The sequence below is a fragment of the Pan troglodytes genome, chromosome 5 (genome assembly GCF_028858775.2).
Source record: "Pan troglodytes isolate AG18354 chromosome 5, NHGRI_mPanTro3-v2.0_pri, whole genome shotgun sequence".
NCBI classification, from domain to species: domain Eukaryota; kingdom Metazoa; phylum Chordata; class Mammalia; order Primates; family Hominidae; genus Pan; species Pan troglodytes.
Genome location: NC_072403.2, coordinates 177517385 through 177543513, shown reverse-complemented (window position 1 = coordinate 177543513; position 26129 = coordinate 177517385). Strand labels below are relative to the sequence as shown.

Sequence of the window (26129 nt, the reverse complement as noted above, 5' to 3'; positions counted from 1 at the left end):
TTTCCATAGAAGTGTCTTACAAGTATGTGATTTGACATTCACGTAATTTGTCTCCTCAGCTTTGCCTTTCATAACAGTCCTGATAAACAACAGAATGACCACAAGGCTAACAACCAAATAACAATTTTGCTTATTCTTGTACATTTGCATGTAATTTTACGTTTTACAGTATATTATGGTTTGAGTGATTTGTTAACTATGTAGATAGACCTTTAATATTTGAGTTAATATGTCCATATAGAAATTATAGTAAAAACATTTTGCTGTCATAATACTTTTGCAGTTATAATGAGCAACAAAAGGAAACAGGATGTGCTAACATTCTATTGGATGAAATATTAGAATTTGAAGCTTAATATAAACAAGAAAAAATTGTAAAACCTAGGGCATAGCTTATCTTAGAAATTTAGTGTTGGAAAGGGAAAGCATTTTACAGACAGTATAATTCAGCCTTCTTATTATACAAATGAGAAAACTAAAGCCCAGAGACGTGAAATGAAACCTCATGATAAACTGTCCACATCCCAGAATGTCTTCTTGTTCTCACTTGTTTGTAACAACCCATTTCCTGTCCAAAAGAGATGGAGAACAGCTGGTTATTGATCTCAGCACTGCACACAGGTCATTATTACAGAGCCTGTTCTCAGAATTATATGCTAAGAGGAAGGAGTCAGCCGTGTATCATTTGTGTGGAGCCTGAATGACTGAAAACTCCCCTTAAGCTGGCTAATGCTTTTTTCCACGTGGAAAATGAAGAATTCAGAGAATGTATTGGTTTATTTAAAAGAAATATCTAGTGATTTTTAAACATGAAGCTTTTGCTTGGCTGGATCTAGGTGTTCAAAGTCTATCATTATGACTTAGGTCTCTCACTATCGTTTGGCTCAGCTTTCTTTTAGGCTAGCTTCATTCTCATAGAAGCTCCTTTTAAAGACTGTGGGGTAAAGAAAATACAGAACTAGTGGTTGGAGTAAGTGGAATAAGTAAGGAAGAGAGAGGGTATGATAGAGTAGAATATTTTATCTGAAGTTATTCAGAACTTGAAATAGCTCGAATAGGATCTGGTTACAGATGATAAAGAAAATAACCTAAGTTTTGGTGACCTCAAACAATGCTGTCATATTTTAGAGTCATTAGAATTTCAAGTGTTCATGATTTTTATGTAAATTCTGTAATTATGTAAATACCTATCAACAGGTACCTGGGTAAGAACAAGACTTGGACAAAAATCTGGAGCTAGAAAATAACTGAGAAGTTTTGGCTGTTAAGATTACATTTTAGCAATAAAAAGTCACAAAACTGAGTTGGAGACCAATGACTTACCATGGTCAAGTGTGCAACAAAGCAAGTAGGGCCAACAAGGCTAATGGGAGGGGGAATCAGCCCTTAGAAATGTTAGGCACCGCCCAGGAAGGCAGCAGATGTGAGAAGGGAATACACACACCTAAGAGAACCTCTTCTACAGCCGAGGCTCTCAGTGCTTGGGAAGAGAGCAGGGAGTGGCTACCACAGGTAAAAGCCTAATAGTAGCAGTTAGTAGTTTTTGAAGCTTGAAATGCAGCCTAAGAATTGCTTGGCAGGTTTCTATTTTGCCACTTTTGGTCATAGTAATTAATTGATTTATCCTGTTCTCTTTACTTGGGAAGCTCTTCCCTCAGATTTCTCCAAGTCTCACTTCTTCTGTCCCTTCCTACATGGGGATCCTTCAGTGCGGAGTTCTGTCTGCTGCTGAGTATGTCTGTTCCAGAAGTGTATTCCCAAACTGCAGTCACCAGAGGGTGTGTTGGAGACCCCATTGTGGCTCATTTTTGAGACAAACCTTGAGCTAAAACTTCATTGATCACCTGATCTCCATGAGCCCCTTTTGATTGGTGCTCCTCAGTGGAGTTTGGGTCTCTTAATAATTAGTGCTGCATTCCAGCCTGGGCAACAGAGCTAGACCCTGTCTCAAAATAATAATAATAATAAAGAATTAATGTCAGGGTAGAGCTGATGTCCAGTAGTCCCCCAAATCTAGTAATTCTGCCTGCCCCCGTGATACTCAGTCACCCAGGCAAATGGCTGCTGACCTCTTGGGAAAGGCAGGCGGAAGATCTGTGCTATACATTTTTGGTGGCATAGTAGGATTCTTCTCCAAGGGGACCTTGCTTTCTCTTTCCTTATTTAAGGAGTTCTGGGCCTGTGAATTGGCTCATGTCTGGGAATTCAATGAAGTATTCTGACTTTCTCTTGTGGTCATCAAGTCAGATTTTTGTTCATTTAAGCCACAACTTTTCTGTTTAGACAAATGAAAAAAAATATGTCAATAGGCTGCGCTGTTCAGTTCCAGGGACACTGTTATCTTTGTTTTGTGTTGCTATACCAGAATACTACAGACTAGGAAATTTATAAATAAAATAAATTTATTTCTTACAGTTCTGGAGACAGAGAAGCCCAAGGTCAAGGTGCCTGCATCTGGCAAGGACCTTCCTGCTGCATCATCCCATGGCAGAAGGTGGAAGGGCAAGAGATCACGCTTTAGAGAGAGAGGAAGGTGGCCAAACTCATCCTTTCATTCAGAAACCCACTGCTGAGATAACTAATTCACTCCCCCAGTAATGGTATTAATCTATTTATGAAGACAGGGCCATCATGACCTAATCATCTCTTAAGGTCCCACCTCTCTGTACTGTTGCATTGGGGATTAAGTTTTTAACACAAACTTTGGGAGGTACATTTAAACCATAGCACTCCACCCCTGGCCACCAAAATTCATGTCCTTTTAACATGTAGTGTACATTAATTACATTTCAGTGGCCTCAGAGTTCTTAAGTTGTACAGCATCAGTCCAGGGTCTCATCTAAATCAGGTATGAGTGAGACTCAAGGGACAATTCATCCTGAAACAAACCTTCTCCAGCTTTGAGCCTGTGAAATCAAAACAAGTCATCTACTTCCAAAATTCAATGGTAGAAGAGGCATAGGATTGATATTCCCATTCCAAAAAGGAGAAATAGACAAGAAAGGGGGTAACTGGTCCCAAAAGTCCAAAACTCAACAGAGGAAACAACATTAAGTTTTAAAGCTGGAGAATAATCTTCTTTGACTCAATTTGTCCCATTCTGGGCACACTGGAGTTGGGGTTAGGCTCCCTAGGCCTTGAGTATCCTTGCCCTTACGATTTTGCTGGGGCCAGCCCACACTTCAGCTCTCACAGGTTGGTGTCTCATGCCTGAGCTTCTCCAGAGTTGTGGAGTTGGTAACTCTACATTTTGGAGTCTCTGAGATGGCCTTGCTCCCAGGGCTTCTCTAGGTATTGGCCTACTGGGGGCTGTCTGTGCGGGCTCCACTGCTGTAACAAGTTTGTCCGTGGGCCCCAGGCTGTCTACTACATCCTTTGAAATCTAGGTAGAGGCTGCTGTGGCACCACAGCTCATGCAGCCTGCAAGTTTGCAGTTAGTATTATGTGGATACCACTATGACTTAGTGTTTGTGCCCTCTGAAGGTGTGGCAGGAGCTGCACTTGAACTCACTTGAACCGTGGCTGGGGCTCACATTGTGAAGGAATGCAGGGATTAGAGTCCTTAAGTTGCCTGGGCAGCAAAAGCTGAGGTTCCATGGACACCTTCTGGAAACCTTGCCCTCAAGGCCCTGCTCTGAGCCTGTGGTGGGAGGGATGGCCTCCAAGATCTCTGAAGCAGCTTTATGGTCTTTCTCCCATTGTCTTGATGAATAGCACCCTGCTACTTTCTGTCTCTACTTAGGTTTTTAGAAAATGGTCAGTTGCCCATAAACCCTTGGTTTGTTCTGCTAAACATGTCTTTTCACACTTAACGTATCTAGGCTGCAAATTTTCCAAATCTTTCCATTCTGTTTCCCGTTTAATTATAAATTCCACCTTGAATTTCTCTCTACTCACATCTTACTATGTGCAGTTAAGAGTAGTCATGAAGATCCTTCATTATTTTGCTTAGAAATTTCTGCCACCAGATACTTGAGTTCATTGCCCTTCAGTTCTGCTTTCTATATAGCCCTGGGACATGGCTACAGATCAGTCAAGTTCTTTGTGACTTCATGAGGATGGCTTTTACTCCAGTTGCGAGTATCTTGTTCATTTCCATCTGATACCTCATCAGAATAGCCTTTATTGTCCATGTTTCTATCAGCATTCTGATTGTGACCACTTAAGTAATTCCTAAGAAAGGTAAAGCCCTTCCTACAGCTGTTTTTTTTTTTTTTTTCTAAACCCTCACCAGAATTTCCCTTGATGCTCCCTTTATTGCAGTCTAGGTTCTTTACAGCCATTTCCTCCAAGTTCTTTTGTCCTCTACTCATTTCCCAGTTCCAAAGCTGCTTCCACATTTTTAGATATTTGTTATTGCCACAGCCCCACTTCCTGCTACCAGTTTTCTGTTTTAGTTCATTTTGTGCTGCTGTAATAGAGTATCTGAGACTAGGTAATTTATAAAGAACAGAAATTTATTTCTTACAATTTTGGAGGCTGGGAAGTCCTGGGATGAGGGGCCTTCATTTGGTGAGGGCCTTACTGCTGTGTCATCCCATGGCAGAAAGGAGAAGAGCAAGAGAGAATGTACAAGAGAGAGAAGGGAAGGGGACCAAAGACATCTTTTATCAGGACCCCACTCCCGTGATAACTAATTCACTCCCCCAGTAACATCATTATTCCATTCACAAGGGCTCTGCCTTTTAAAGGTCCCACCACTCAACACTTGCATTCAGGGTTAAGTTTCCAAAACATGAACTTTGGAAGAAATGTTCAAACCATAGCAGTTGTGATCAAGCAGCTATGCTGAATATTTCTGTGACCAAATTCCTCTGCAGCTTTGCTTCTGTTGGTTGTGCTGACAATACCCACCTTGTCTCTGGATGTTAAGTGCTCCCACTTGTCCTCTGCCACATCAATATCCCATCTTCTGGGTGAATTCAAGGAACCCAGCCATATGGCAGCAGTTCCCTCATTAATTCCTGGCCTGCACCAGAGCCAGGTATATATTCACATATGCCAGGGCTCCCCCTGTAAATGTGTTTCTCATGGCCTTGGTGAAGGGGGGCATCCCTAGGATATAGCCAGGGGATTGCGAAACTAGTCTTCCATCATCAGCCAAATCTAGCATTCCAATCTTGCTAAGCCTTTGAATATATACCAGGGAAGTTCTGAGGTTTCAACTTCATTGAGCATCGGCCACTTTTGGGAACAGATTTCAGCCAACCTAGCACTAGCATACTGAACCCAAGTAGGTGCTCTCATATAAAAACCTGCCTTATTTACGTATTGATTCTCTTCCAACTAGAATGTGAGCTCATTGAAGATAATATCTTTAATGGCTTGTTCCACTGTTCTAGGGTCTCTGATGACTAGAAGAGAGCCGCCTCTAGTGCATTGTCAGGATGGTCAGTGGTGTTTGTCCAATCATTGGTTGGTTACTTACTTGTTCATTCAACAGGTATTTATTGAGTATAGTGCTCAAGAAAACAGCAAGTAATAGACCTTTAGAAGTGGAGGTTATCTGAATGATCAAGAAGCAGAAAGATGGCCAGGGTTGTGACAGTGAGGGTAGACAGAGTGGGGTGTGAGACGCAGTTTTGAGCTGGATAGTAACCATGCTTTGCAGCACGTGGTGTGTTACTGTGCGAGGCGTTTTTGTCTATTATTCCAAGTGCAGTAGGAAGCCCCAGGAGTGTTTGAAGCCATGGAGAGACAGAATTTTATATTTCAAGTTTACGGTGCCTGTTGTTTTGAGACTAGGTTTAGTAAGACAAGTTTGGGAGCAGGGAGATTAGTTGGAGGACTGTTTTTTATTCCTTTAGAGAAGACACAGTATAGCTTGAACTGGAGCAGGGTGGGGGTTGACATCTCCCTGTCCACCTGCTGTTGTCACTGGTGCCATGATGAAGCCTTGTGCTGTGGACATGCTGTGGGGCTGCTGCTGTGGGGACAGTGGCTGCAGTGCAAGCGCCTAACTCTTGCTATGGTGCCAGGGATGAGAGCAGACCAAGGTGGAGCCATATAGATGGAAAGGAATGGAAAGTTAGAGTGGCATACAGGGCACTTGTTTCACCCAGTGCAGCGACTGCAGCAGACTTTCCTAGCATCTTACAGAGGTGCACTCAGCAAGCTCTTGTATGATATTATTTTTACTAATCAAGTTACCTAATATATATAAAACTTCAGAAACAAAGTTAGAATTTGTAGCACCTACTATTTTAATATATATAGGCTGCATAGATGCAGTCTATGGATAATTCTAAATAAGAAGTCGGCTGGGCGCAGTGGCTCATGCCTTCAATCCCAGCACTTTGAGAGTCTGAGGCAGAGGGATCACTTGAGCTCAGGAGATTTCGAGACCAGCCTGGGCAACATGGTGAAAGCCTGTCACTACAAAAAATACAAAAGTTAGCCAGGCATGGTGTGGTGGTGTGTGCCTGTAGTCCCAGCTGCTTGGGAGGCTGAGGTGGGAGGATGGCTTGAGCCCAGGAGGTAGAGGTTGCAGTGAGCTGAGATAGTGCCACTGCATTCCAGCCTGGGTAACAGAGACAGACCCTGTCTCAAAATAAATAAATAAATAAATAGTCATAGCAATTTTAATTTTCAATCTACTTGTTTTATAGAATAGATTATAATATTTAAATCATGTGCTATAAAAGCATAATGAATAACTTAGTATATTAAGTCACATATATTAATAGTATGTCTTACAGACTAAGGAATTTTTGTTATATTTTATTTAAACTCTGTTTTTATTTTTGTTATTTTTAATCCAAAGTACCAAGATACGAATATGCAGGGAGTTGTATATGAACTAAACAGCTATATAGAACAACGGTTGGACACAGGAGGAGACAACCAGCTACTCCTCTATGAACTGAGCAGCATCATTAAAATAGGTAAGAAGCATTTTGTGTTCCTCTTAGAAAAATTGGGCAAAGATTCTTTTACAAAAAGCAGCAAAAAAATACTTACTAAGAGGCAGATGAAAGTCATTTATATTTATTTGTATTTCTGGACTAAATTTGAAGTGAGAATATTTTATTATGAAACTACCAGAGGTGAGTCAAACCTAAAACTTTCTAAATTATCTAATCCCAAATAAGTATCTGCCTGATATATACAGGTAATATACTATGCCTTCTAATTAACACCTAGTTTCCTTTGGAAAGCATAGTTTTATTGAATTAAATCACATCTTTATAAAATGTATTAATTTTAAAGAGAGACTAAGCATTTTAAATGTATTTGGGTAAATGACAATTTTATATACCATTTAAGAAATGGTTTATGTTGTGAATAGAATGGGGGAAAGTTAGAAAAGTACTATTTTAGAAGGATACACTTGTTTTTAGGACATGATTTTTCAGAAGGATACCCACTATGACAATTGTATCTTTTGTTTTTTAATTTGAAAATAAAAATATAAATGATACCAACCATAATAACATTTATTTTGTATTTAACCATATGCTAGGCACCTGTCTATGCATATTATATGCATTAACTGACTTATTTTTATTACGGTCTCATGAGGTTGTTTTTATTGTTACCACCATTTTACTGATGAAGAAGCTATAGAACAGAGAAGTTAAACATCTTACCCAAAGTCACACAGGTAAAAAGGAGTTAAGTAGGGGTTTAATTGAGGCAGTCCCTCCAAGACTTATGCTATTAACTATTATAGTTGCCTTCAGATGACCCTGAGGCAATTTTAGGTAAGTTAAATTATGTTTGCTTCAGTGACAATTATAGATGAATACATCAGCTTTTTGGGTTGATACTTAATTTGGTTATTTAATATTATAAATATCACTTGTGGTATTTTAAAGACTTAAAAAATTAAACACAATTCTCAAATTTAAAAAATATTCAATAATTCTGAATAAAGTTCAACAAATATGTTACTATGTAGTACGTTGACTGCTATATGCATTTGAGCATATCGTCTTAAATTTTATACTCACTGATGAAAAATGTAGAGGATATTTTAATTATGCTATTAAGTAAAGCCATAAGTGATTTTGTTCCATTTACTGCATGACCATTGATTCTGTTAACAAATCAATTTGAAAGACTCACATCTGCCTCTCACCCTGGAGAATGCATACATGTTAGATTCTCCCACTGAGCTCAGTTTCTTCCTTTTCTTATTACTTTGGCAGCCACAAAAGCCGATGGATTTGCACTGTATTTCCTTGGAGAGTGCAATAATGTAAGTATCTAAATTTAGATTTTGGTGCTCTAGATAAGAAAATATCATAAGCTCCTTTAAAAAAGTTATAAACAACCGACATTTCATGATTAAGTACTTTTCATTTAAATCATTTTGTGTTTTGTTTCTATATTTGGTTATTACCAGTCAAGAATTTTACTGACATGGCAACATTTAGGCATAAAATCTTGTGTGTGTGTGTGTGTGTGTGTGTGTGTGTGTGTGTGTGTGTGTTTCCTTTGGCTTTGGTTTGTGGTACCCTACGTTATAAATGGCATTTCTAGATTTGGTGTTTTGTACAAAAGGTATTTGGCACTGTGAGCTAGGATGTTGTAGAGGAATGCCTGTACCCTCTCTACACATGATCTACAGTAGAATTAAATGAGAACAGAAAGTTGAACATTTTCTGGGTGATTTTTAAAGTTTTTTGCAGATGACTCTAAAAGTCCTAGGGTTCTGTGTCTAGATCCCTAAGCTGCCTTACTGTAGTAGGCTCAGGCCAGTCAAGGAATGGGGATTCTCAGCTGTGGCTGTTCCAGTCTTCTGCCAGCAGGCCGGATCCTGCGTTTCTGGTCTAACTTACCGGGAGCACAGCCCACCGGAAAATGCAACATAGAAAGGCGCTTTCAAAAGTATTTCAAGATGTTCAATTACTGGCATTTGATTTTTGATACAGTATTAAAAAGTATACATATTTTAGCATAACTGAGCCAATAATGCTAATATTCATAAGTTTAATGTATAAATTCCCTCATAAGTTTATTTCACACATTTTTGCTTCACATTTCTTATGTGTTAGGCATTGCTATCTTAGATTTGGAACGTATTTTTGCAATATGCTACCTGTATTCTTGAGTAATCAAAATATGTATTATGTACATTATATACAACGTTACTAGGAATAGAGACAAAAGCATTCTGAGATTTTTAATAGGACTCTTAAATATAGCAGTTTTGCAAAGTGTGAAAATAGTTGCACAAAAATATTTATTGGCTGATTTAATTAACTTACAGCTTATCTTATTCATTTCCATAGCCATTGTTTTCCCTTGTATTGTAACAAATTACGCTTGTTACCTCAAAAATGAAAGGCTTATTTAGGGCAAAGACATTTTCTTGTTCATTCTTGTATTTCCCAAGCCCCTCTCCTAGTGCCTTTCATAGAAACCGTCAGATAAGAATGTTTATTAATTTGCATTACTCAGATATTACTACTTCTAAATAAAGCATATTTCAGACACTGGTAGTATTCTAAAATGGTTAAGCTACTAAAATAACAAATGGATATTACTTTTTTTCGGTGCATTAAAAATTATTTTTAAAATGTCAAAGTTTTTATTAAAAGTAATTTCTTTTAGAAAAATATTCTACAGTTTGCCATTATTTTTTAATTGGCTGATACGTGTGGAATGCAGTCTGTTGTGGTCCACGTCACATTACTCCTTCTGAGCCGCCTCCAGCAGCCCCCCAGTTGGCCACGCAGCTGTGCTCACTTCCAGCCCCTTATCCTCGGGTCTCTAGTTCAGATCGGGGTGGACATGTGGCCCATGAGGGCCCCAGCAGATTCTTTGCTAAAACCTGTATCTTGGACTCAGCAATTCTAGCCGTTCACCTGAACAAAAGTGGTAACAATCCTGAAGTTGAGGCTGCCTCTACAGGCTGGTCTCTCCTGCCCTGTGGAAAGAGAATAGAGACAGCTGCGGGCAGAGACTGAGAGGTGCAGGCAGCAGGCACCCTATGGCTACAGTGGACGGGAGCCCAAAATGCTGACTTTGCGGGCTTGGTTTAGGTTACAAAACCCACATTCTTAATCACTTGGCTTAAAAAAATTTATTTATTTTTTGCTTTATTTGCAGACTTCTTTATACATTGGCCTCAATGAAGTAGTTCCTCTTAGGATTCAGCAAAACGCTTTTCTATCTACAATATCTAAATTGTAATTTTATGTATCAATTTGAATTATTTAATCTTTACTTATCTTTTACTTTAGTAACTTAAAGGACTGGTACAATATCCTCTTAGTTTTATTCTGGCTCCTTATTCTAAACTCCTAAGGTCAGTCCATTTACTGGGCATGCTACTCTCTAGGGGCACTGATTCCCTGTTCCTTCTTTCTTTCCCGCATCTCAGGGACTGAGTCTGTCTTCTTCAACTTAATATCCCTATGAACAGCAGGGTATATAGCAAAATTGTAGCTGTCTCTGAGCTTCCCAAGTCAGATCCCACTGTACACTGTATTTTGCTTTCTCAACGTTATATAAGTCTCCTTAATGGAACATAGCTGAGTCTGTGATTACATGTTTTTCTGTGATTTGAGTGGTTATTTGTTTATCTGGCTTTCTTGCTAGAATGTCAGCTTTATGAAGACAGATACCTTATCTGCCTGGGAGGATAATTCTTGGGGATAATTACTGTGTTTTGCTCACTCTATTTTGCCCTTTATGCATTCCACCTAGATAGCTAAGGCCTTGTTATTTCCTTGACCCAGGGATTTCTGTGGGTAGGAAGAAGACATTGGCTGAGAAGTCATAAGTTCACTCAAGTGTTTTTTTAGATGTATCTACATGATTACTACTTTCTTTGTTCTTCATTTCTTCTTGTATCTCAAGTCGTCCATCTGGGATCATTTTTCTTCCATCTGAAATGCATTCTCTAGAATTTCCCTTAGCGAGAGTCTGCTGATGGAAAGCACTCTCAGTTTGTGTTTGTGTGAATTTGTCTTCATTTCACCCGCTCCTTGGAATATATCTTTGGTAGATAAAGAGTTCAGGTTGATAAATTATCTCTCTGAATATTGACTAAAATAAAGATACTGTTTTTAAATTTATTTTGGTTTTCATTATGGTTTTTTAATTTCCTGTACATATTTTCAAACTTGTCTTTTATTTCTTGAAATACATTAACTATACTTCTTCTATGTTCCTTTGAATTTACAGTTTCTTGGGCTTTGTTTCGTCCAACTCTGACAGATGGTGGCTTTTTTGCTTATGTGTTTTATGGTTTTCTTTTTATTTTTCCTTTCTCTCTCTCTCTCTCTCTCTAACTGTGAATTCTATTCTTCCATGGGCCCCTTAAATGGATACTCTCGAGGCTTGTTAGAAGTGCCTTTCTAGTTCCTTTCTTGGAGATAGACATGCATTTTTTTCTGCTAGTCACTTAAGGTACTACCAATCCAAAACCATTTTAAACTAAATTATCTGGTTGAGATGAATTTTCAGGCTATAAAGTAGTATGGCTTCAAGAGTCCACTCCACATGATGCACAATTATGACTTCTCAGAGGAGATTGTTATTTTCCCTCCAGTACTAATTTCAAAATAATCTGGTTTCCTTGCAGCCTCTTTGCTGGGGTAAGTGTATTTGTCCTTCAACCTAAGATGAATGTTTGGCCTGTTGCCTGTCCTGGCCCTCTAAAGGGGTCTCTATTTAGACTTCCTCACAGAAAGGCCCCAACTTTTCTCTCCTGTCTCTCACTCTCCGTGTGGCTTTCCTGGGAGAAGATCAGTCTATTCAGTCATTAGTAATTCCCTCAAGAGAAAGACAGCTTTGGGATCTGGTTACCTCCCACGGTTCCTTTATTTACTTCCTTTTAGATTTCTGTGGATTCCTTCCATTCTTCTCAGCCCAGCAAAGCAATATAAAAGATGGGTAAAATATATTTTATGCAGCCTTTAAATAAATTTGAAATTGTTTTTTCAAAAGTGTCAGCCAAATGATCTAATCTGCTGTATCGCTGGCAATAGAAGATACACTTCTAAAATATAACCATATTAAATTAAATAAAACATCTTTTGCATAGGTAAGCAGATACATGTATATATTTTTGTATTTCGCCTTTTGCACATGAAAGGCAGCATAGTCTACATAATTGTCAATCTTTAAAAAATTGTCTCGATTTGGAATCATAGCAAGAAAATCTTAAATAACTCAATTTCACAACAAAAATTATATACTATAGTGACAAAATTATAATAAAACACAAATAGACTGAGAAAATTTTCTGTCCCTATCAACAAATACTAAGGGTTAAAAAAAGAAAGAATTATACAGTTTTTATACTTATTAAAGTATGAATTTCTTCGCAGTAGAAATAATTAAATTTCTGAAATTGATGTAATGAGAAATATAACAAATAACATTTAAATATGTCAGAAGTTCTAATAGAATTTAAAAACGTGCATTCATATAAGCAAGGAGGAAAGAAGTTCTATGTGTTTTATTCACATAGAACATTTAGCAGAAGATAAAAACAAAACTAAATACTAAAAAGCACTAAAATTAAAACATAAAATATTATTATGGAAATCATTATGTGATTATAACAAAATTACTTGTAAAGAAGATCCAACTGTTAAAAGAAAAAAAACTTAGATCAGGTTAAAAAACCAAACTGTCTTTTATTCTGGTACATTGAAGTTTCTGAAGCAAAATGGAGAAAATGGACAGAAAAATAGTAGTATTTTTAATTATTGAGAGATCAAGAAAACAACTTAGAAGAGGTTATCAATACATTATTATTTATCCAAATAATACACATATTAAACTCAGTATATTAGGTTAGGATTTACCAACTTGTGATTCCTTTTCTTTTCTGGGCTAGACCCTAACTTTAATGTATTTAATTTCTGTCTAAGAATTCTTCATGGGATTCCTATAATGACTAAAAACAAAGGAAACTGGAGGGCTCAGAAGACAGGAAGATGAAGGAAAGTTTGAAACTTCGAAGAGACTTGTTGAATGGTTGTGACCAAAATGCTGACAGTGATACGGATAGTGAAGTCCAGGCTGAGGTGGTCTCAGATGGAGATGAGGCCTGGCTACTCCTAGCCATGCACAGTCATATGTGTTCACAAAGAGAAGGTTTTGTGTTTAAAAGGGAAGCAGAACGTAAAAGTTTAGAATATTTGTAGCCTGACCGTGTTGTAGAAAGGAAAAACCCATTTTCTGTGGAGAAATTCAAGCCACTGGCTGCAGAAATTTGCATAAAAGGAGCTGAATATTAATCACCAACACAATAGGGAAAATGTCTCCAGGACATTTCAGAGATCTTCACAGCAGCCCCTCCCATCACAGGTCCAGAGGCCTAGGAAAAATGGTTTCATGGACCAAGCCCAAGGCCTTGCTGCTCCAAACATGGTGTCCTGTGTCCCAGTCACTTCAGCTCTAGCCGTGGTACACAGAAGGCAAGAGTTTGGGAGCCTCCACCCAGATTTTAGAGGATGATAGAAATGCCTGGATATCCAGGCAGAAGTCTGCTGCAGGGGCAGAGCCCTCATGGAGAACCTCTGCTAATGCAGTGCAGAGGAGAAATGTGGGATTAGGTCCCCCACACAGAGTCCCCACTGGGGTACTGTCTAGTGGAGCTGTGAGAAGAGGGCCACTGTCCTGCAGACCTTAGTATGGTAGATCCACCAACAGCTTCCACCATGCGCCTGGATTAGTAGCAGGCATTGAACACCAGCCCATGAAAGCAGCCACAGGGGCCATACCCTGCAGAACCACAGGGGCAGAGCTGTGGCTGTGGACTTGGGAGCCCACCCCTTGCATCAGCATGCACTGGATGTGAGACATGGAGTCAAAGGAGATTATTTTGGGGCCTTAATATTTAATGGCTGTCCTACTGGGTTCTGGACTTGTACAGGGCCTGTACCCCATTTGTTTGGGCCAGTTTCTTCCTTTCAGAATGGGAGCATTTACCCAATGCCTGTACCCCAAACAAGTAACTAACTTGTTTGTGATTTTAGAGGCTCACAGGTGGAAGGGCCTTGCATTGTCTCAGATGAGACTTTAGACTTGGACATTTTTTTTTTTTTTTTTTGAGACAGAGCCTTGCTCTGTCACCCAGGCTGGAGCACAGTGGTATGGTCTCGGCTCACTGCAACCCCCACCTCCTGGGTTCAAGCAATTCTCCTGTCTCAGCCTCCTGAGTAGCTGGGACTACAGGTACATATCACCATGTTCGACTAGTTTTTTTTCTGTATTTTTAGTAGAGATGGGGTATTGGCATGTTGGCCAGGCTGGTCTCAAACCCCTGACCTCAGTTGATCCACCCGCCTTAGCCTCCCCATTACAAGCGTGAGCCACCATGCCTGGCCTAGACTTGGACTTTCAAGTTAATGCTGGAGTGAATTAAGACTTTGAAGGACTGTGGGGAAGACCTGATTGGTCTTGAAATATGAGAAGGACATGATATTTGGGAGAGGCCAGAGGTACAATGATATGGTTTGACCCTGTTGCCCCACCAAAATCTCATGTCAAATTGTAATCACCAAATATCAAGGGAAGGACCTGGTGGGAGGTGATTGGATCATGAAGGCAGATTTCCCCATTGCTTTTCTCATGATAGTAAATGTGTTCTCACGAGGTCTGATGGTAGGTAAAAAGTGTGTGGCACTTCCTGCCTTGCACTCCCTCTTCTGCCACCATGGGAAGAAGTTCCTTGCTTCCCCTTTCCCTTCTGCTGTGATTATAAGTTTCCTGAGGCCTCACAGTCATGCTTCCTGTTAAGCCTGTGGAACTGTGAGTCAATTAAACCAAACACCGCATGTTCTCACTCATAGGTGGGAACTGAACAATGAGGACACATGGACACAGGGTGGGGAACATCACACACTGGGGCCTGTTGTGGGGTGGGGGGAGGGGGGAGGGATAGCATTAGGAGATATACCTAATGTTAAATGACGAGTTGATGGGTGCAGCACACCAACATGGCACATGTATACATATGTAACTAACCTGCACGTTGTGCACATGTACCCTACAACTTAAAGTATAATAATAAAAAAAATTAAACCTCTTTTATTCGTAAATGACCCAGTCTCAGGTAGTTCTTTCTAGCAGTGTGAGAACAGACTAATACACAAACCATTTACTAAACTGACAAAAAAGAAATATATATGTTTAATAATTTAAAAACAAATAAAACAATAGATTAATGAAAATTAGAAATTATGAGGGATTATTTTTACTAACAAATGTGAAAACCTAGATAAAAATGAACAGTTTTCAAGGAAAATGTAAATTATCCTATTAAATACAAATGATAATAGAAAACTTATTAGTCCAGTAGCCAAGGAGGAAATTGAAGACACTGTTGAAATATTACCTTTCTGCAAACCAGTAGGGCATTGATTCATCTGACTGTTCTTGAGCCCCAGTCATCACCAGGCACCATGTTAAACCCGGGGAGACAGTGATGAGCCCGACAGCCTGGGCTCCTGTACCCGCATTGTTCATTTGCTACTGAGGCAGCCCTTTAAGAAGGAGAATTCCTGTGCTCGTTATACTTTTTCAGAACTTGGGAAAAAAGGAAAACTTCCTAGTAAGTAGTTTAGCATTGAAATAATTTTGGATCTGGAGTTAGATTGTGTGAGTTCTGTTTTACCACTTAGTAACTGTGTAATTAATAATTGTGTGACTTGACAAGATTCTTAAACTTTCTAAACCTTAATTTACCATTTACCCTCCATTAGTTAAATGTTACACCATAAATGCTGTTTGTTTAACAAACCGTTTAAAACATCTGCTAAGTACCAAAAAACTGTGCTAAATTGCTGAGCATACAAAAACAAAATTATTTCTCACATCAAAGAATGTACAAGCAGTAGGGGAGATAGAAAAATCAGCAGCTAGTTACAGCACATGATTTTTATGTGCTAACAGAGAGGAGCTCAAGGGCTCTGTGACCATGAATTTGATGGGGCTGCAGCACATAAAAACAGATTGGATGATGAGAAGACAATATTTCAGTGGGGATTTAAGACATCTCAGTAGATGAGAGGGGAAAATAAAGGATGTCTTTTGGGCAGAAGAAGCAATTTCTGAGAAATCTGGGGTTAGCAAAGAAAACAACGTATGTTGTATCCTGGCCCATAGCAATGTCTGTTATAGACAAAGTGCTCTTGAGATGTTTTTGGGAAAAAATAATTTTTTCATGACTGAATTTTTGCTTAATTTAACTTTTATTGTTTCTATGGCTATGCTTAGTTACATGTATAACATACCTGATGATATTATCTTTATAGTTTTACACTGTTATCTATCAGAGTTGTTTGTGAAAGCTGAAAACCTTATGTACTTTATACCTTAAAATTTTTAATTCAAAATTAAATTTATTGATATATATATGTTATTTTAAAAATAACTTTTCCACAATTTACAGGTTTGATAAGTTAGTTAAGCAGCTGTTTGTTATTTTTATTTATAAACATGAGCAACTAGGTGACTCTAGAAGTCCTAGATTCATAGAGTGTTAAAGCTAAAAGAGACACTTCCAAATTTTTTAATCTAATCTTTTCATTTTAGTGATGAGGTAGCCAAGGTCTCTTATGGGTAATGACTTGTCCGAGTTCACACAGCTAGTCAACAACTAAAGGCTAGGCTCCCATTCCAAAGTTACTGTGCTTTCTACAAAGAGCAGCTATGCTCCTTCCACCATAATACAATACATCTTTTAAGAACATAGCTTCCCCCTGCCCCTTTGTTACTTGATTTTTATTACCCACATACTGGGAAGAACACATTTCAGTTTTGTCACTTGGGATACAATTGGGAAAAATGGAAGAGCAGAAGAATCTTAAGTTTTACCTTCAGTATGTATACGTTAAACATTCACCAGAAATACTGCATTCTTCGTATCCAGAGCTGGTAGTTTATAGTAATTGTTTGCCTTTTTCAAGTGCACAGTGAACTTCAGCAGATTTATTTTTAAGAGTTATGCAAACAAAGTTAGTCATCCATGTATCAAGTTCCAGGTAAATGTGGGAGCTATTTACTTACGGCCATCTACATAGATGTAAATTTGTTTACTATCCAGTGCCATCTAGTGTCTAAAAGGATAATAGCTTATTGGTAAACCTAAATACTTTTTTTTCTTTCTAAGAAGTGTTTCCAAAATTTAACTGGTTGTAAGTTGAAGTCTTAACATTGAAATGAAGTCTCATGAATAAAGTGATGTTTGCATTGTGCATGGAAAGAAAGATGAAAGCAAATGTTAACCAAGTGAAGTAAACATCTATTTGGCTGATATCAATGAATTGGATTTTTCTATTTCATTAAAAGATGGTGTTTTTATAAATTGTACTAGTCTATTCTCTTGTTCATTTTCCACCAAATCTATTTATTTCCCAAAATTTACATTTTTATAATTTGAATGTTTTTAAGTCCTTTATTGAACCAACCTATTATGACTTGTGCGCCCAATCTTTTCTAGTTTAAATTATCTCACTTTAGAAATAGATATAAAAATTTGCTGTTACCACAAAAATATTAGCTACTTCATAATGAGTTTCTTAGAAAAATTTAAAAGCTGATTCCTCCCCTAGGACTTCCTGGCCTCTGATAGGATTGATTTTCTGCTCTTTGGGCAATCTCATCGATGCTAGTTGAGAGGTGGAGGGACTGGTTGTCACCATCACCTCTGGAACTCTCAAGTACTAAAGAACTGCAGCGGCCTTTGGTCAAGTAGATATCCTGAAGGCAGATACTTTCTTCTTTGGAAATGATAAAGGTGGCTAATGTTTGAAACTTTAAAGTTTTTCCTTGTTTTTTAGTTGTGGTTTTTATCTCTAGCCTCTAAAAGATGCTTGTCCTAATTAAAGTTTTTATATATTTATACAATAGTAGAGCAGGAATTAATCTTAGAGACTCAGTTCAACACTGGATATTATAGATAAATTTGATATTGTAATACTTCTTAAAATAATGTCTGGTGTTTCCATTCATCCTTCTATGAAAATAGCATAAGGTTTTTTATCTTATTAATCTGAATATCCCAGTTAAATCTTTAAGTCAACAATTATATTGATTTTGAAAAATGAAGTCCCTATTTCCTGTGTAAATGTCTTTAGAACTTATTTACGTTAATCATTTATTAATGATTAATGCCTTCATGTAGACACTTCACCAATGAGAAATGCAAAGTATATATCTTTTTTTTTTTTTAAGCAGGGTCTCACTCTGTCACCCAAGCTGGAGTACAGTGGCACAATATTAGCTCACTGTAACCTCAAACTCCTGGCTTCAAGTGATCCTCCCACCTCGGCCTCCTGAGTAGCTAGTGCTACAGGCATGCACCACCTCACCCAGCTAATTGTTTTATTTTTTGTAGAGGTGGGGTCTCGCTATGTTGCCCAGGCGGATCTTGAACTCCTGGTTTCAAGCTGTCCTCCTGCCACAGCCTCCAAAAGCCCTGGGATTATAAGCATGAGTTACTGCGCCCAGGCCAAAGTGTATAGCTTATAAAATAAATCATGATTATTTTGAAATACTAAGAACTAAGTCAGGATTTGCCTTGCCAAGTCACAAAATGTACTGTAAACCTTTTATAATAATTAAAACAGTGTGGTATACAAGTAAACCTAAAGATACGGAATTGGGAATTCGGAAACAGACCCAAGTATATTTAAGGATAGGCCAGGCACAGTGGCTCACGCCTGTAATCCCAGCACTTTGGGAGGCTGAGGCGGGTGGATCACCTGAGGTCAGGAGTCTGAGACCAGCCTGACCAACATGGAGAAATCCCATCTCTACTAAAAATACAAAATTAGCTGGGCGTGGTGGCACATGCCTGTAATCCCAGCTACTCGGGAGGCTGAGGCAGGAGAATCGCTTGAACCTGGGAGGCAGAGGTTGCAGTGAGCCAAGATTGCACCATTGCACTCCAGCCTGGGCAACAAGAGTGAAACTCTGTCTCAAAAAAAAATTAAAAATTAAAAATTAAAAAAAGCGTCTTTGAGGATGAAGTGTATGATGAAGGTGGCAGTTCAATGAGTGGAAAAGTGATAATGATTCAGCCCATGACGTCCTACTCGACAGTATCTGTGGAATAAATGGAATGTAAATTAACGTTTCCCTAGTGCTGAGTATGTGTAAAATTCAACCTCTATTTTAGACTTTTTATGTTTATAACAGGTAGCTACCTATCAATGCATTCAGCTGCCAAAATCATTTAAAAATATGCTTCTGCAAAACATGTGATTCCAACCAATGACTGATCCTCAATTAGAAATGGATATTAAAAAGGAGCTTTTGCAGGTAAATTGTTTGGAGGCAAACAAAACAAAAACAACACAGAAGGGAACCACTAGTATAAAGGAGGGAAAGTGTAGCCATGAAAACATGTCAGAAACAACAAACAAGTGTGTGTTGTGAGGTTAGGCTTCATTTTCCCTTCCGCTGGAGTTTTGGGCCTTCATATCACAATGTATTCAATGTTTTGTTAGCATTTATCCTCAGCTCTCATTGGAAACATTTCTGTTAGATTAATGTGAACAAAAATCATGAGCTAATTAGGAAAATGAGTATAAAGTTTCCACTATAAAGTATTACTCAATTTTTGATAATTTTTTTTAACTACATAGAGAAGTTTTTCATATTCTAGCAAGTAGTTGAAAAACTTCTAAACCTTTTATTTTCAGCAAGCGTAATAAATAGAAGAGCTTTCCATACACTCTTGGGTACAGTATTTGCTTATCTGTTACTTGTGTATTGTATGAAACCTACACAGAGGCAATACATATTTTATAACACTGACTATATGATCATCTAATAATGTAGGAATGTATAAGATAGTCTGTTATTATTGGATTATGAAGCTATGTATAACTTAAACATGTGATTAAATTCAGCCTTAAAGGGCCTATGGCTAAGTCATAAAAAAAAAGATGTGCGTTTTACATTTTCAAACAAACAGATGCAGCCAAAAACTATGACTCCCTCCACACCCCCCGCAAAAATACAGGGTTACTGTTGGAAGCTTGCTCCAGAGTTCACCTTCTGTTTTTATTATGACATGTTCTTCTTTAAGAGTTATCTAAACCACTCAGTTCAATTTATGTTCACTTCCTGCAGTTCCGTCTTCGGTACAGAAAAGGGACAGTTGCTTCCTTATAGTTTGAGAAAATCGTTGTCAATTCTAATTTTTCTTCATTCTAAATATACCATATTTTAAATTTTTTTTCTTGCATTTATCTCTTCTTTTTGTTCTTGAATTACCTTTCTACTCTTTCTGTCTTAAGAAAGGGTGACAAACTGAATTGTATTTGGACAATGATAGATACTGAATCTAATGATAGTCTTACTCTATGCCATATGTATGTTGGTGTCTAATGTAATTATAGTAACTAGAAAATGGTTTTTCCAGCCTTTTAAGGAATAACTAAGTTGAAACTGTCTGTCATCATATATGTAATTTTTTAATCCATAAGTGTATACTTTCTATTTAAACATATTAAATAGCTTAGTTCTTTTTAAAATAATTACTTAAATTTTTCACATGCATTGTACTTAATAGCAAATACAATTTAAGCACAGCCCTATGTAGATATACTTGGAAATACAAGTATTTTGAACTTAGCTTCTAATCATTTATAATTGTTATTAATTTCAAGTACCCAAGGTTAAAGCAAAGCTTTGCTTTTCTCTCCCTTCCTCCTTGTTCATTAAACCAAGTTTATGGGGTTTATTAGTCAAGTTAATGGGGTTCATTCTCTTTTAAGATGTTTAAAGAAAGAGTTCTGTAATTTTACAAGGCTTAAAAACCACATACCTGATAAGTTAATAAATATACCTGTCTCATCCTTAGAACTACCTTAGTAATAACAAGTATTGTAGAAAGGTGCTTAGGTTAAGAGGGCTGTCTAATACTTATTGCTTCAAGTAGTCTTCATTCTTTGTTAGAGTAATCCAACATAAGATAAAAATAAAGTCAAGTCTGTGGGAAATTTATATTTTCAAATTTTGTAGATAATCATGATACAATTATGTCAAAATATTGCCCCCAATTTCTACATGATTAAAGTAGCAATTCTTATTTAGTAGAAAGTAATTTTAAAATATGTTTGGATTTCGTCAAAATAACTGATTCTATTTTTAAAAAACAATTTATTTTAAAATAGTTTCAGGACATTACCTTCCCACCCAGTCATTTGAAAGGGAAAGATCACTCAGATTTTTCAAGATTTTTGCTCAGAGAACAGCAAATTTTTCATCTAGAGTATTCTGAATCTGCAATTTTATAAACTAGCCAGTCGAAGTAATGTGAGTGAGTCTTAGAAGGTTCTCAGAAGGGAAGATTTCTAATGAAAATGAAAAATATAACCAAATCACTTGACTTGCAGCTACTGATTCTATCTTCAGGTAACATGTGTCAAGCCTGTAGGGAGGTTGGACCCTGTGTGTGTTGGTGGTCTGATAGAATCTTGATCCCAATGACAGGATACATTTTTTTCTCATTTCATTATTTTCTATGTATCAAAATAGGAGGCTATTTGAAGAGCGTTTCTGTGCCTGTACATTCATTTAAGTTTTAAATTTGAGTGTGTATTTTTTGTGAATTGGAAATGTGAGATAGTTTCACTTTAGATAATCTGGTTTGATCATGGCAAAGCACCTTTCCTCATTTTATGACTCTTCTTTTAATTGGCTCACAGATTTATTATGACTGTTAAGATTCACGTGTGTCTTTTTGTACTATGCACATGTACAGGAAAGTCTGTAAAACATCTTTTCTTCTCCCTAGAGCCTGTGCATATTCACACCACCTGGGATAAAGGAAGGAAAACCCCGCCTCATCCCTGCTGGGCCCATCACTCAGGGCACCACCGTCTCTGCTTATGTGGCCAAGTCCAGGAAAACACTGCTAGTAGAAGACATCCTTGGAGTAAGTGGCTTTTTGACTCTTTGTGATACTTTTGACCTAAAGTATTTAATTAAGAAAGATGGCATATCATTTTGACGTTATAATTTAAATAGTTTCATTTTAAAAAGCATTAAAGCTAGTTACAGATCAATATATTAATGTGTAAGTTAATTTTTTGTACTCAGAAAATTCCCTTTACCCACTAAGAGCTAAATGTGCACAGTTCTTATTTCAGCACATGCCAGTACAGTTAAACACAAATATACTGTGTATATTCATATGAATGTAAACTAAATAATTACTGTTTTATGATTCATATTTTGCTGGGATGCATATGAATGAGTTAGTTATTGCTGTATGACAACCTACCTCAAGTTTTACTGGTATCATACAGTAGCCACGTGTGATTTCTTATGAATCTAAGGACTGGGTTATTCTGCTGGTCTGGACTGCTGTCAGTTGGATTTGCCTATGCGTCTGAGGTCAGCTGGCCATCAGTTAGGTGCTGGCTGGCCTCTTATACCCTCCGCTTTCCCTGTGTCTCTCACCCCCTTCCAGTAAGGCTATCCTGGCGTGTTTTTGTGAGGTAACAGGAGTCTGAGAGAAGTAGTGGGAAACATACAAGTGAGTTTTCAAGCCACTGCTTACATCAAATTTACTACCCTCCCATTAGCCAGAGCAAATCACGTAGACAGGCCCAGACTCAGTATAGATCACTAACCATGCACATAGATACAGAGAAACTAGACAAAGTGGAGCCCTCAGTCTAGTCCTCCACAGTACATGTGGACATTTTAATGAAATTTTATGACATGGAATATAGACTTCAAAGGTAACAAGTATACAGGTGTAAAAAAATTGCTCTAAGTGCTAATAGGAGCCATGAAACCTGGGTTTTAATTTTGGTTTTTCCACCATTATTTGTATAACCTTGAATAAATTTGGTAGCTAGAGGAAGGAAGGAAGAGATAGAAGGACAGAAGGGAAGGAAGGGAGGAAGGGAGGGAAGGAGAGAAGGAGGGCCCATGCTGTATAAGTTCTCATTTGAGAATGTTCTGTTGTGTATGTAAGCTTTCAAAAGATCTGTACATTACAAGTACAGAGTTACACTATTTCATGAAGTTCTAATTCATCCTGATAGCTTCTTACAGACAGTAGAAATTGAATAAATAGAATTGATGCTTTTGATATTAATTCATTCAATTTCCCTGTACTTCTTTTGAGTAAATTTGCTAAGCTAGAAAATTATTAAAATCAAAGAACCAATTTCATTTCTTAAAGTAATTGATCATTATTAGTTGATTCAATACTTAATATGGGCCTTTGAAATTCAATTAGAATGACTGTTATTAACATACACTTTTGTGTTACTCTAGGCTTAAAAATAGAAAAAAAGTTTATATATAATTTTCTTCACGTAGTGTTTACATTTTGAGTAATTTCCCCTGCGGCATTGTATCTGTAAACACCCTAAGACTGTTCCGGCACATAGAAGATGATGAATAAGTGCCAGCATTTATGATTACTTTTTTTATTATCATATGAAATTAACATATGTCATTCGTTCATTAAATTTATGCTGCATAAGGATAAAGAAATATTAAAGCAGTATTTGGGTATAAGTTCCATGAAAAAGTAAGCATTTTCTTACCTAAGATTTATGGTGGCTATCATCATTTAGTTTTCCTTTGAAAAGTACTGCTTATTATTGATTACAAGTATCATGGCAATTTCTGATAGAAATAAGAATCATCGCTTAATGATCATTTCACTGAATTTGTGTCTTTTTGTCTTTTTGTTTTTCAGGATGAACGATTTCCAGGAGGTACTGGACTGGAATCAGGGACTCGTATCCAGTCTGTTCTTTGCTTACCAATTGTCACTGCAATTGGTGACTTGATTGGTATTCTCGAGCTGTATCGGCACTGGGGCAAAGAAGCCTTCTGTCTTAGTCACCAGGAGGTAAGGCCTTTAAATGCTGCATGTTAGAATTTTTAGTTGTACCTAGCTCATTGAAGGTGCTTGTTAGTATTGCTAAGTAATACTAAACTGAAAATACATGAATTAATATTTAAAATCACAATTTGCTTAACAGTGTTTTGATACTAATAATAATGATTTTAAAACCTGTTTCTGTTTAGAGAGGAAACAGGTTACGTAAGAGATATGGTCCTTTTGTTAAGTAAAATCCAGTATAACAATAAAAGGTATGCTGTACTCTGAGTCATAGAAAGTAGTAGAAGGACTTTGGAGACTTTTCACACTCTGGTTGTCTTTCTGTCTTCTTTAAAATGTCTTTTTCTTAGCTTGTGTCCTGAATAAAAGACTCTAGTGTCAAATACATTTGAATTCCATTCACTATTCACTCAATAGGCTCATTAATACTAAAGGCAAATATTAAAATGATACATTTATCACATCCAGTATAAACCAGTTTCCTTCAGTGGCCTAACTCCTGTCCACTTGCCTGAATGAACCCATCTCCTGCTACCCCACCTGTCCCTCACTCACTCCAGCCACGCTGGATCCTCAGGCAAGGCTGACAGGCTACTTAACTCAGGCCTTTGCATTTTTTCTTCCCTCCACTTACCCCCCTCACGGCCACATCCTTCGGAATTTCCTTAAATGTTGCCTTCTCTATAAGGCCCTCCCTGAACACTTCATGTACATTTGAATGGCTCCTATCCAATGTTTCTTTCTCTCTTCTTCTGCTTTTTCTCTATAGCACCTGTCACTATCTAATATATATGCTACACTTATTTCATTTCTTGTCCTTCTCCCTGAAGTACACTGAAGGCTACTCCATTTCTGTTATTTACTACAGTATCTCCAGCACCTAGAATAGTGGCTGGTACATAATAGACACTCGTGAATATTTGTTGAATGAGTGAATAATAAAAGAAGTAGAATAGCTAGTAATTTTGAGGAACTTGTTAGCTTGTGTATAAATATATGTGTATGATTTTTACATTTTAGAAATATTTCATTATTTAAAGTGGTCATTAGATTGCTTTTCAATAGTATTTTTGTTAAACCGAAAGGTAGTAATTTTGTGAAAATCATTGGGCTACAGCTCTCTTAACAATCAGTTTGTTTTCCATTTTATCCAAAATTAAGATGAACAAGAGAACATTAAAGTCAGTTAAATAGATGGGGAAAATATAAAAGAAAAACCTTGTAAATATTTGGTGCTTTGTGTTTGGAAAATGTTCAAAAGCTCAGTGATGTCAGAAAATTCTTCATATACATATATCCCCCAGTCCTTTGTTGAGATGACTACATGTAGTGTGTGTATATATATATGTTATGTATGATATATATATTATATATAGTATATTATATATAGTATATATGTTATGTATTATACATATTATATATAGTATATTATATATAGTATATATATACACGTTATGTATTATTACTTATAGATATGTATTTCTCATTTTTTTTAGGTTGCAACAGCAAATCTTGCCTGGGCTTCAGTAGCAATACATCAGGTGCAGGTGAGTCTTTGGGGTGTTTTTGCAGGGGCTTCCTAAGGGAGAAGAGGTTTTTGGAGTGAGGCATTGAAGACCAGAATAGAGGTTAAGTCACCCAATGCCTTATTTTGGGATATTACAATTTTCTGTTATTTCTAGAAATTTTAACTTAATCAGTTATATTTACTTACTCTCTGCCTTAAATATTTTGCAATATATGTGTGTCCATTCACATACATATATATCTATATATAAAATAAATACATATATAATTAATGCAATAAATGGCATATGTCCTGCTGTAGTATTTGTTTTCCACTGAAAACCTAGGAACAATCTCCTACTGGAGTTGCACTGATATTTTTGTGATTCCATTTCCTAAATTAAATTTTCCTCTAAGTGATCTATGAAACATTCTAACTTTAAGATATCTGGTTCTTTTGAAGATATCTAATTTAAAAATCACCAACTACTTATAGTTTTACTGGTGGTTAGACTTTAAAGTTCAAGAACATGGTAGCAATATAGCGTTCTTTGTATCTTCTCCTTCTCTCTTTTTATTTTTTTTGGTGGTGGTTTTATTTTTCTACTTCTGTTTCAGCAAATTGAGGTTGATGAGGGAGGAACTGTATGCTAGGAAGAAAAATCGAGCTGTAGGATAATAGAAGGAGTAGAAAGGACTCGAATTATCAGGTGTAGGTGGAATATGTGCTCAACTACAGTTTTTAGAAATACAGTGTAAAGTAGTTCTAAAGAGAGACTTGGGTCGGCTATCCAGACCTGAATGCTGCTTCTATCACTTATTAATTCTG

General features: G+C 37.2%; 1 protein-coding gene across 9 annotated transcripts in view; it reads left to right on the top strand.

The window, feature by feature from the left end:
- Positions 1 to 26129, top strand: part of PDE10A (phosphodiesterase 10A) — a 338418-nt gene that overhangs the window by 210166 nt on the left and 102123 nt on the right. For all 9 annotated transcript variants that reach the window (XR_010158247.1, XR_008548732.2, XM_518849.7 and 6 more), the window contains 5 exons: positions 6764 to 6884; positions 8151 to 8200; positions 21719 to 21859; positions 23645 to 23800; positions 25291 to 25341. Coding sequence is in view for 7 of the 9 variants with exons in the window: in XM_518849.7 (XP_518849.4) it covers positions 6764 to 6884; positions 8151 to 8200; positions 21719 to 21859; positions 23645 to 23800; positions 25291 to 25341 (519 nt within the window). In the remaining 2 variants the exon portion in view is untranslated. The remainder of the gene's footprint in view (positions 1 to 6763; positions 6885 to 8150; positions 8201 to 21718; positions 21860 to 23644; positions 23801 to 25290; positions 25342 to 26129) is intronic.